Raw genomic sequence first — 12,561 nt, 5'->3', positions numbered from 1 at the left:
AAAGGGGGAAGGGAATATATAACCTCAAAATACAGCCATAAAGTGAAAATAAGTGAAGTAACCAAACAAAATAGACAAAACAAACAATCGAAATATCAAATACAATACTTGACCAAGATGACAACCATGGTTCAATTCCCTCTTTTGAAAATACATAAACTATGTCCTCGACTGCAATATAGTCCTCATGCCCCAGATCTGCTCTGTGGCCGCCAGGCCGGCTAACCCTGATGCTGGATGGGATGGAGAGCACCAGTCTAACTACCTACTGTACGTCACCCCAGCCCACACATGTTCTACCACAATGATGTCAAAGGTTTACATAGGTGGTGTGCCCAGGGGGATCTGGTCAGAGAGCTGTTATTTCTCAGAGTACATGTCCATGCCGAGCCCTGCGAGCTGACCACAGCCAGGGACAGCCAGTCACCAAGAATAACTGCTTTCCTACCAATAACTGCTTTCCTACCTCTACACCATTGGATAACTGTAAACACACTGGTGAACTAACCGCATGTAGCGCAAATTGTAATGTTTTGGCGCAATGTTTAACTTCTCATTTTAGGTATTTTTTCCCCCTTCAAATTTAAAAGCGGAAGAGCATGTGAATGTGCAGTCAACCAATGAATAAAATGTGCCCTGGTCCAGGTGCTGGACAGTTTTGTGATTGGGTGTGGTTAACCTGACTCTAGATCTGTGCCAATGGGAAACCAATGCAGAGCGGTCAAATATGTCAGTTTGTGTTAAATGCCAGATGTCTCTATGGGGGTTTGAGGGATGGACCGTGAAGACATGAAATTAGAGTCGTAAACGTATTATTTTTCTACTTTGCGTCAACAAAGGTATAGAGTACAGTGAGTAAGTTCACATCATTCTGACCTCCTCTGACCTGTACAGCATCCGATCACAATCATGGCCTCAGCGCACACCTACACATACCATTTTTCATGCCACTTTACGGGACAGGTGCATTGTGGTTATATACACGTGTTTATATTACCATAAACATTTTACTATACCATCGATTTGCAGTGTCCAGTACAATCAAGGTCCATTCTGGGAAATGTATCACTGGCTTTGCTTTAGCCATGACGTAATCGAAAAGGAATCGTCCAGCATAGGCAGTTTAGGCAGGGCAGGAAACCACAATTCCCAGAATGCACTTGAAGTTAACTGTGGAAAGGGGGAAGGGAAACTGAGATTGGAGGGAGTGAAACTGAGGTAAAAATAAACTGTATTAAACCATATTTAACTATTATATAGATAATCGCTGCTGTGAGATGAATGTTTAAGAAATAGAGAGAAATAAAACAAATCCGAAAATGTTTTGACAGTTTCCAGAAGGCGAGTAGTTAAACTAGTGGTTGGCTTGTGAAAAAATATTTAGCTTGCTAACTAGGCTAACTTAGCTTAGATTTAGAGTTAGCTAGCTAATGTTAGCTTGCTGGATGACAGTACTTCAGAGCCACTGATATTGACTGTCTTCTGAGCACAAATGTTATGCAACAAAAAAACGCATTCATGATGTAGATAGCTAGCCAGTGCTAACTGAATGTACAGTAAGTTAGACTAGCTAGCAGTAGCCTGTCAGCTCACGTAGCTAGCTTGCTAACGTACCGGTAGTTAGCTAATGTTCTCAGTTAAGTTACCGGTAACGTTAATCACGTTTCAGATTGTATATTGAAGTTTTTTGATTTTTTGTGTAGGCTGTGAGTGGGTCTTCGGTATCACGTTACCATTTGGTGAGCCTAGTTTGACAGCATAATAACGGTTCTAGCTATGTACTGTAGCTAGCTAACGTTAGCTAATCATTCAATGAGTTTGGTTTGGATACTTTTTCCAAAGATAATTTGAAATAGACAATTGATCAGTTTGTGTTCATTAATAATTATTATGCTTTTGACATTTTATTTGTGAGCAAGCTAGCTAGTTACCCACCTTATTTTTCTGCCCCAAATTGCAGATATCCATGACAACCAGTTTGACATAGCATGGCATGAGTGCCCCCTATTGGTTAGATCCTGTCAAGGAGAAGGCCCACTCCAACTCTGCAAGGCTTCAAGACTCGCCCCACCTGGGTTTGAACATTGTTACATCGTGGATGTGAGGTGCCAACATTGAGTGTCAAAGCAATGAAGCGGCTGGGAAAGAAAGAGGCCATACCAGACCAGCAGTGTCCATACCCAGCCCTGCAGCCCCTCTAATGGGGCAGGATGCACAACAATTGAATTCAATGAGATCAACCTGTTGACTCTAGTCTGGACCAAGAGAGAGGAAGGAAGGAGAAGTTTGAAAAGCAGTAGTTGTGGAAAGGGACACAACAGACAACATGAGGGTCTTCCCAATAGCACTTTTGGCCGCCTTAGTCTGAGAAATTAGGCTTTAAAGAACAGGGATTACCCACTCACACATACATAGTCTCACACACTCATGCCATGGAAGAGGACAGCGGTGTCACATCACACACGGAGGTAGGTGTTTTAACCTTGAATAGTCTAACCTTTTGAAGTAGTTTAAACTGTGGGTAAACTATGTGATTAAGAGTCGCATCAGCTGTATACAATGAAATGGAACAGTATCAGTCAACAGACATCAGTCAAGTTCCAAATCAACATTTTGACCTTATGGCCTGTTCTGTACACATGTTAACTGTATACTGTCTGCGTGATACCATCACAGGGTTAGACAATGTGGGTGTGGTGGTATTCAATCAGATTGCACCATGAGACTTGCTGCACTAACAGATCTATTTGCCTGAAGGTACAACCTTATAGTACTGTAGACACATCCATTAGACAGTTTTTCTGACTATTGACCGTGAAATGTGTGGTGCTTAGCTGAATTTCCATCTCTCCCTCCTGTTTTTAATCCCCATTGTGTTAGTGAGTGGAGGAGGAAGTAATGAAGCAGCTTCCCCTCTAAAGTGTTCACATGGGGAAATAAAAGGTTTCCACCACAAAGTAGCCTAACAGTTCTCTTTCTCTGCTGTCTGCACTGGCACTGTACCATCCTGCCAGGGGTGGATTCATTATTTGGATTCTGTTGCAAAACGTTTGGTCTCTGTTTTGCAACGGAATCCATTTACTATAGGAACCAAATGGACACAAACGGAACGAAATGGGGAGGGACCTACCAGAATCTGTCCAATAGAGAAACTCGTTTTCGTAGCAAAACGTTTTCGGTTTGGAGTAAACGTTTTAAGTCGCAAAACATTTAGCAACCGACCAAACGTTTTGCAATGGAATCAGACTAATAAATACACCCCAGGTCAGGTGAGAGGGCAACCACCTGATCCTTAGCTGCATCTCATTCCACAGAGATGTTCCTGCCCCCTTTCTTCCTGTTCTTATATGCTACCCTGGCTGTGTCTGATGATGCCTCTCGGTCTGTCCCCCTCCTCTCAGGGTCTGAATGGTTTGTCCCATGAATGTAAAGAGACAGAGGAGCTAACCAATGGCCACTCTAACCACAAACCTGTGAGTACAACAACCAACCATAGGTTCCCTTTCAGAGATGTTTGTTTAAACATTTTTATTAAGCAGGAATTTCTGTATACCTCTTCTGTTATCATCAGTATAGACTGGTAGCTTGTTGGTCCTGCTGTTCTATGTTGCATTGTGCAGTGGTGGAAAAAGTACCCAATTGTCATACTTGAGTAAAAGTAAAGATACCTTAATAGAAAATGACTCAAGTGAAAGTCACCCAGTAAAATACTACTTGAGTAAAAGTCTAAAAGTACTTGGCTTTAAATATACTTAAGTATCAAAAGTAAATGTAATTTCTAAAATATACTGAAGAATCAGAAGTGAAAGTAAGCATTAAATCATTTCAAATTTCTTATATTAAGCAAACCAGACAGCACCATTTTCTTGTTTTTTATTTATTTACGGATAGCCAGGGGCACACTCCACCACTCAGATATAATTTACAAACAACGCATTTGTGTTTAGTGAGTCCGCCAGATAGGAGGCAATAGGTATGACCAGGGATGTTATCTTGAGAAGTGCGTGAATTGGACCTTTTTCCTGTCCTGCCAAGCACTCAAAATGTAACGAGTATTTTTGATGTCAGGGAAAATGAATAGAGTAAAAAGTATATTGTTTTCTTTAGGAATGTAGTGAAGTGAAAGTAAAAGTAATAAAAAAAAAAAAATAGCAAAGTAAAGTATAGATACCCCAAAAGAACGACTTTAGTACTTTTAAGTATTTTTACCTAAGTACTTTCCACCACTGGCATTGTGTAACCTGTTGTGTTTCTGTATTCCCAGGTGATTAATGGACTGACTCCAGGTCATAGTGTCAAAGGGCACGCCAATGGCAGTTCACTGCTCAAGTCTCTGCCAGTGAGTTGCTCTATACTGGACCTCATGTCAAAGACATTACAGGAAAGGGAACCGACCCCACTGTTGTTCTTTTTTTTTTAAATGGTGTGTTTACAGATACACTGAGTATACCAAACATTAGGAAAACCTTCCTAATATTTAGTTGCACCCCCTGCTTTTGCCTTCAGAGCAGACTCATTTCGTCGGGGCTTAGACTATAAGGTGTCTAAAGCGTTCCATAGAGATGCTGGCCCATGTTGACTCCAATGCTTTCCACAGTTGTCAAGTTCGCTGGATGTCCTTTGGCTGTTGGACCATTCTTGATACACACGGGGAAACAGTGCAGCGTGAAAAACCGAGCAGCGTTGCAGTTCTTGACACAAACTGGTGCACCTGGCACCTACTACCATACCCTGTTCAAAGGCACTTAAATCTTTTGTCTTGCCCATTCACCCTCTGAATGGCACACATACACATTCCATGTCTCAATTGTCTCAAGGCTTAAAAAAATCCTTCTTTATCCTGTCCCCCCCCTTCATGATTTGAAGTGGATTTAACAAGTCGGTAATGGATCATAGCTTTCATCTGCATTCACCTGGTCAGTCTATGTCATGGAAGGAGCGGGTGTCCTTAATGTTTTTGTGATTTGTCTAGATTTCAGCTCTGAAGCAGAATGGCCTTCTGCAGTCCCTGGCTACAGGAGGAGAACAACCCAAGACTGAAGGTAAGACACAATACACTCACAGTGGCCCCTCTTCCCAAAGGAACAACCATGTATCCTAGCTACCAGGCAACCCTAGCAGGCTATGGGAGGGTGGAAGGATGAAGAAGAGGAGGGGCAGGGTATGAAATGAGGGTGTCATGGCGTAGAGGGGGAGAAGGTGTCGTTCAGATTGAAAATTAACTGGAGAGGTGGTGGGACCATAGCACCATGACTGAACGATTACTCCTCACCTGTGTGTGTGTGTGTGTGTGTGTGATGGATTTGTTTCTCAACAGTGTGTATGTGTGTGTTTGCAGAGGAGAGTGCGGAGGTGGAGCAGGCTCGAGAGGAGTGGGAGGCTCTAGAGAGTATCCAACCAGGTGAGTTGTTGTTAGGAGCAACATCTACCTATTCCCTGGCTGCCTGAAAGCTGTGACGTATTACTCCTCCATTCTGAGTTGTATACGAATCTGTTGAAGTGTGTTATTGTCCTGTGTGTCTCCAGTGGTCAGTGAGGAGTCCAGTCCTACTCCTCTCATCTCCTTTAATGAGGCGTTGCAGCACTTCCAGACCACAGACCTTGGCGAGGTGCTGGTAAGAATGTGGGTCTTTCTGTGTCTGGGGGTTTTAGGACTGCATTGTAGAGTCTCACTCTCATCATTATGAAAAAAATGTCAGTTTGCTTTTTGTCCCTTATCTCTCTCTCTCTGTAGAAGAACATCCAGCCCACCATCCGTAGGACGGGTGTGGCCGCTATCACACACTTCCTGTTCGGCCCGCCGCGAATTCACAGAGAACTACTGGAGGAGAGGGACCTGGTCTTCGCCATCGCACAGTGTAAGTGTGTGTGTTTTAATGAGAGAGCGGGAGAGACGTTTTGCAGACGATAAGAGGCTGATTGTGTGTGTGTTCCTCTCTGTAGGTTCTTTGGATAACAGTCAGGCTGTACACATGCGTGTTCTACAGACCATCTATAAGAGGCTGACAGGCAGCAAGCAGGACTGTCCTCGGTTCGGCACCCACTGGGAGAATGTGGGCTTTCAAGGTGAGAGACGTCTTCTGCATCTATACTTCATTAGATGCCGCTCTCACACTGAGATGAAAAGTGTGATAAGATTATATTGCTATGAAGAAATGAACAAAACACTGAAATGATGAGTGTCTGTGTGTAGGTACGGACCCAGCCACAGACCTGCGTGGTACAGGTTTCCTGGGGCTGATGCACACCCTGTACCTGGTGATGGACCCTGAGACTCTGCCTCTAGCCAGAGACATCTACAAGCTGTCCCAACACCCCACACAGGTACATACACACACACACACACACACACACACACACACACACACACACACACACACACACACACACACACACACACACACACAAACTATTCAGGTTAAGGCAAGTAGGGACATCTATGTAATGTGTGCCTGGCTACTTGAATAGTCTTTCTATTTACATATCCCATTTGGTTTCTACTCTTTCTGCCCAATCTTTCTCCAGAACTTTCCGTTCTGTGTGATGTCCATCAACATGACCCGTATCGCCCTGCATGCACTCAGAGAAGAGGCCCTCTCCAAGTAAGTGTCCTGCACTGCTGCTCTACGACAGACAGACAGACAGACAGACAGACAGACAGACAGACAGACAGACAGACAGACAGACAGACAGACAGACAGACAGACAGACAGACAGACAGACAGGCACATTGGCTTGACACTCACAAGAGCCTAGTCACTTGCTTACAAGATGTCCTCACTTTTGTGTGTGTGGTCTTCCAGGGAGTGTAACCGGCGACAGCAGGTAGTGGGGGTGTTGAATGAGTTCTATGTTGCCACGTTCCTGCACCTCTACCAGCTTTGGAAGAGCCAGCAGAAGACTATCTCTGACTCTGGCTTTGTCCTCAAAGGTAACTCTCTGTGTTTTTACCCAAGGCTTAACAAAGCCCAGTTGTTTCAGTGTCATGTCATTATTAACAACATCCCTTTGTAACACAATCACATCCTTGACATCCACTGTGTCTCTGCTCCCCTCCAGAAGTGGAGCTGTTTGCCAAAAAGAACCCCAAGCAGATGCTGCGTCGGCTTGACGTCTTCCTGAGGGAGAGAAAGTCGGGCGGCGCCCCCCGGGCCTCCCCAGACCCCACGGCCCAGCAACCCTCACCCTGCCTGGGGGAGAGAGGGGCCAGGTCTGAGGGAACCAGGGGCAAGGAGATGCACTTCACTGGAGTGTGTGAGCTGACCCCAGACATGGAGGGAGAGGCCAGGCTCATCTGAGACATAGGGAGAGATAGACTGAGAGTGAGAAGGACTATGTGAGTACAGCTAGACTAGTCTGAGCTGGAAAGAGAGAGTGTGTGTCTGTTTGTGTGTGTGTGTGAGACAGAAAGAGAATGAGGACCCCACCAAACCCTGACCCCACTACTTTGTGGTACATACCCATTGATGCTTTAAAGCTGCTCTCAGATCATTTTGTATGGGATCCCTTTTCTCCCAACAGAAGTACATGGCGTGGCGGTCAGATAACACTAAATCACAGACATGGGACTGGTGGATGAATAGAAGATGTCATTAAAGAGGACGAGAGAGTGAATGAAATATTAGCGTTTTCTCTGGGTCTAGTGCAGGGACAGGCAATTTTACCATACAAGGACGCACCTGATTCTTCTACTAATCATCCAATCATAGTCTTTAATCAAGGCGTTGATAAGTCGAATCAGGTGTGTTTCAGCTTGGCTGGAGCCAAAGCCTGCAGAGTAAGAATGCCCACCCTTGGTTTATTGAATAGCTGCCAAGCCCCAGGGCACCGATCTGTCTATACGGCCCTAGTAGAGATCTGGAAAGCCATAGTGTGTATGTCTGTTTTCTACTGTCAGCAGAACCAAGCCTGGGTGTGTTTGTGTGTGCGTGCTGGGTATGGAGGTAAAGGTCTGTGTTGGCTATAGGGAGTTGGAACAGTGAGCAATGTGTTTGTGTGTGTAGTCAGGCTTATGTGTGTGGTGGGTCTGTGGGCTCTGATGGTTATTGTCTCCATCTCCCAGTGCAGGTTGAATAGGCCCAGAGCCCCCCTATTGTATGGGGGATATATTTTTTAATAATTTAAAAACAATTTTAGTCCTTTCCAAAGGGATAGCTGTCATGACAATAGATGAGATTATACTGTATATGAAATGATATTATATGGATATAGTACTTGATGGTATTTATAAAAGTGAGAGGAACTTATTATGCTAAGAAACTCAGGATGAGGGTTAGAATTGTTAAGCCCAGTTCAAATACATAATGAGACGCGAAGCAACTGTCTTTAAAGGTGAACTCAGCGAAATGACATTGCCACGTGCAGCAACGACTTCAAGAGTTCGCGCTCACCACAGCCACTATCTGCGCATGCGCACAGGTTCGCTTCAGGTGTGTGGCTGCCACAGGACCAAAACAACAGAGAAATTGAGCCTCATTGCGTCAAGTTGTTGCGGAAATTTACCCACTATGCTGTTTACTTTCTGCATCTACGTCATACCGCTGAGTCTACCTTTAAGGAGTTTTAGAACTAAGTTTGTTTGATATGAACGATGTCGTTTTAGAACGTCTCAGGTCGTCGGCTGCAGTTTCCAAGATTCTAAGTTACATGTCAAAGCTTTAGACAAAAATCAGAGAAAAGTGCGCTAACGTTCTGTGTTCAGACAATTAGCTAGTTTTGTTGCTGCACGTAGCTAGCATTGCTTGCTGATACAGTATTTATCTGACAATTCATAAAGTGTACCCTGTTTCTGGTGCATGTATTTTAGGACACTCGTTTGCTACAAGTGGCAACTTCGTTTCAAAGTTTCATCACGTCATTATAAAGAGGCACTGTTACTGTGGAAAAGGTGTCAACTGCGCTTCTCGTCTTGATCTGATTGTCCCTTTCGTCAGCTGTTGTGCAACGTTCTAAAATTAGCTACTTGTTATCTCGTCTCATGTCGGCTGTTGTATCTGAACTGGGATTTAGCCTTCGTCTCAAATATAATGTTTTAGTAGTCCCTATATAATGTTCTGCTTTCGATCATATGCCCTGTGTTTCTCTGGTCAAAAGTAGTGTATTACATAATAAAAAATGGTTTCATTTTGAGATGAGCATTTAGACAGGTCAGTCAAGCCAACAGTTGACTAGCCATGGAGTAGCAGAGTGTGTTTGGTGGGCTGGTTTAGTCAGACTAGTGATTGAAGTCTGCTGGAAGCTTTCTACCTACATTCCGTTATAGAGCATCCAACTGGAGTTGTTTGACCAGTGCAATCGTCTGTGGGTTATCTGGCTAAATGGATAGTGCACACAAATTACACGTTTAGCTAATCTCATGGATATCTAGAATGAGCTAAAGGTTAGGGTGTCCGTAGACGACGTGGTATTGTTATGATGAGAAACATTTGGGAGGATTTACTCCTTTTAAATGATACGCTGATAGCGATGATAACAGTGAAGGGTGTCTCTAAGAAGGTGTACCGTATGCAATCCCAATTCTGTCATGGATAATCAGTAATAATAGTGTTGTATGATGAGGGAAATCCTTCCTTATTTCAGGGTGTGTGTGCTTGTGTTTGTGGGGAATGGTACAGTATGGCAGGGGAGCATAGCTCTGCAGTCTCAATCAGTAGCATGTTCAGGTAGCACTAGTACTGTAGCATCCGATAGCATCCTTGTTGTTTTACCTTCCTTGTAGAATTTGTTGCTCTTGGTCATGTCTCATTTACAGTCTTTAGTGTCAGTGAGTGTTCAAGCTGTTACTATAGGACATTCACCCCCCCCCCCCTTCTACAAGAGACACACACATCTCATTAGTGGAGCTACTCAGTGGATGAATGTTTTTGAGGTACTTGTAGATCTTCGGTAGCTTGTTCTTAAATATGATATTTGTCTTCTGCTCTGAAAGCAGAACAAGTAGGAGGGGGTCAATTGAACCATACTGTAGAATTACAGTGATGTCATTCTGTGAGTAGGATGCTGCTTGTGTTCCAGATGGTTCTATTGTGTCTGCTCGCCCAGAGGATGTCATGTTACCCTCTAAGGGAAGCCTATAAAATTGGATGTATCACTGTGTCAGGGGTTATCTCCTTTGAGGTAACACAAAACCATTCAACTCATTCTAAAGTATACACATTATATAAACATCTATAAACGTGGACATTATCAGCTCCTATACATAGCCTACCTTGTTTTATTGGGTTATTTCCAAGCACATTACCCCCTATTTTTTTTTAAAAGGAATTCGTGCTCATTATTTTGCCAAGCGTATGTGGGGTTTTTTATCAGCAAAATTTGCACTCTTCTAGAATGTTGGAGGTGTGTACAGTGTGAGTGTTGCTAGGTGGCTGAATATTATGCCTTGTCTGTGTTGTGTTTTCAAACCGGCTTAAAGGAACAGGGCTCTACTCAATATCTCTTTGTAGCCATAATCTCATCATAGCCCTCTTTAATCTGAAATAATGGACTAAAGTCAATTTTATATATTTTTTATTTATTTAAAAAGGCAAGTCAGTTAAGAACAAATTCTTATTTACAATGGCAGCCTACCGGGGAACAGTGGGTTAACTGCCTTGTTCAGGGGCAGAACAACAGAATTTTACCTTGTCAGCTCGGGGATTCGATCCAGAAACCTTTGGGTTACTGGCCCAGCGCTCTAACCACTAGGCTACCTGCCGCCCCGTCAATAATTTAACTGAACCTGTATTTCAGATCGTGAAGATACACATAAAGTTGTTATTTTTTGTTTTATTTTAGCAGAGGGACTTGTTTCAGTTCAGTGTGTGAATCAGGAAGTTTGTACAGAAGGTGATTGTAACTATATGATTGTCAGTAGGGCGTTCTATTGAAACACATTGCTTACCTCAAGACTTCAGACAGATCTTCTCTTTCTCTTCTTTGAATGTCTGTTAAGGACAATGGCTTCTCACTTCATATAATGGCAGATTGTATCTTTTCTCTTTCCTTAGTTATACACACTCCCTCATACACAGCTTGGATGTCAAATGGCATGTATATTCCACACCTGAAACACTAGTGAACTAACACTGAAGCTGGTAGGTCTATGTACTTTATTTCAAATGAAACAGGCCCACTATAGGCCCAACCACATGCTTAGATCCACATAGCTTTTTTTCAGCTTGACTGCAGATCCACTCTAATGGATTTTTGAACAATCATTACTGATGTTGACAATGTTAATGATAAGCCAATTTACTTGTCGCTTTGACGGTATCCACTTTCTTGTGTGTATTAGTGATTGTTCCCACCTTTGACCATGTCAGGAAAAAAACCGAGAAATAACAATGATATTCATTTCTGATCGTACAGAAGAATTGTGTTGCTTCTCCAAATTTGATTTGCAGTCCTAAATCAAGGTTTTGGCTTGAAATTTGCACCAGTTATGTCATATTTTGTTTTCAACAGTTAGATCTCAGTTCAAAACCAAGAGAAAATGGGTCTTAAGCAGGATGCAAGGTACTCTGAAATGAGTGGTCTGAATCTCTGCTTTGTCGACAACAAATCATTTCCTGAATCCCCTGCGCTTTATATGAAGATGTTCTACTGTTGCTTTTGTCGTCTTTTTTCCCTGAAAGCATTTTATGACTGTACCTTAATTGTAGATGCCCTATTTTATAATGAGAGTTATTTCAGAAATATGTGCTGTTGTACAGTAAAATGTATGGAGAAACCTAAATAAATGCAATTGAAAACAGTTATTTGCTCTCTTTCTTTGTGCTGCGGTGATTATTTTTGTATTTATTAAGGATCCCCATTTAGGGTTGCACATTTTGGGGAATATTCAGAGGTGGAAACTTTCTGTTTCTTAACGGGAATATATGGGAATTAATATTAATACCATTTAAATGTAGATGTTTTTTTGCATCGTGTATATTTACCATATCATATGGAGACAAACATAAACCTTTTACCTTATAAGTATACATAATTGCAAATGATTAAATCCTTCCAAAATAAATAAAATTATCAAAAAATGGTTACGAATTTAACTTTCATTAAATGAGTTGACTCAACTAAAGCTTTGGTTGTCTTCCTCTCAGGCTTCCATGTCTTCACCCTGGACCTCCTCAATGTCCACCTCTTGAACATCAGACTTTGAGGCCTCATCTTCACTGTCACTTTCCAACCTTGTTGAGGATGGCTCATCAGGCACAAAAGCCTAAAATTTGCCCGGATGTCCACCAATTTTTCAACCCTTGTATTGGTCAGCCTGTTGCGTGCTTTGGTGTGTGTGTTCCCAAACAAGGACCAGTTGCGCTCTGAGGCTGCTGATGTTGGTAGGATTTGGAGGATGATGGAGGCAACAGGAGAAGAGCCTCAGATCCACTGTCCCTTCCACCAAGTGGCTGATGAGATATGTTGGCACGACTGCCATATTGCATCTCCATCCCAAAGCCCTTGCTTGGAAGTGTACTTTGCCAGACTGGCAAGAACCTTGCCCTCATCCAGGCCAAGGAGGCGAGACACAGTAGTGATGACACCATTGGCCTTGTTGATATCTGCACCAGACAGGATGCTCTT

At 42.9% G+C, this 12,561-nt stretch overlaps 1 protein-coding gene across 1 annotated transcript; it reads left to right on the top strand.

The window, feature by feature from the left end:
• Positions 1–1,142: 1,142 nt before the first annotated feature.
• Positions 1,143–11,734, top strand: elmod3 (ELMO/CED-12 domain containing 3). Its single transcript, XM_024001568.2, has 13 exons — positions 1,143–1,218; positions 1,961–2,468; positions 3,402–3,473; positions 4,265–4,339; positions 4,973–5,042; positions 5,339–5,401; positions 5,527–5,615; positions 5,735–5,858; positions 5,944–6,066; positions 6,194–6,324; positions 6,526–6,602; positions 6,804–6,931; positions 7,060–11,734. Exons 2-13 carry the CDS (start codon positions 2,433–2,435, stop codon positions 7,296–7,298), a joined length of 1,227 nt encoding a protein of 408 aa, XP_023857336.1. The 5' UTR covers positions 1,143–1,218; positions 1,961–2,432; the 3' UTR covers positions 7,299–11,734.
• Positions 11,735–12,561: the final 827 nt, after the last annotated feature.

The sequence above is a fragment of the Salvelinus sp. IW2-2015 genome, linkage group LG15 (genome assembly GCF_002910315.2).
Source record: "Salvelinus sp. IW2-2015 linkage group LG15, ASM291031v2, whole genome shotgun sequence".
In the NCBI taxonomy this organism is placed as follows: domain Eukaryota; kingdom Metazoa; phylum Chordata; class Actinopteri; order Salmoniformes; family Salmonidae; genus Salvelinus; species Salvelinus sp. IW2-2015.
The sequence above is the reverse complement of the archived record's forward strand: the minus strand, read 5'-3'. Positions and strand labels throughout refer to the sequence as shown.

Bases quoted from the DNA above. Each gene is read 5' to 3' on its own strand.
- elmod3 (XM_024001568.2), top strand. From the start codon at position 2,433: ATGGAAGAGGACAGCGGTGTCACATCACACACGGAG. The intron at 5,859-5,943 runs GTAAGTGTGTGT...TCCTCTCTGTAG, and splicing joins GGTCTTCGCCATCGCACAGT to GTTCTTTGGATAACAGTCAG. The intron at 6,325-6,525 runs GTACATACACAC...ATCTTTCTCCAG, and splicing joins TGTCCCAACACCCCACACAG to AACTTTCCGTTCTGTGTGAT.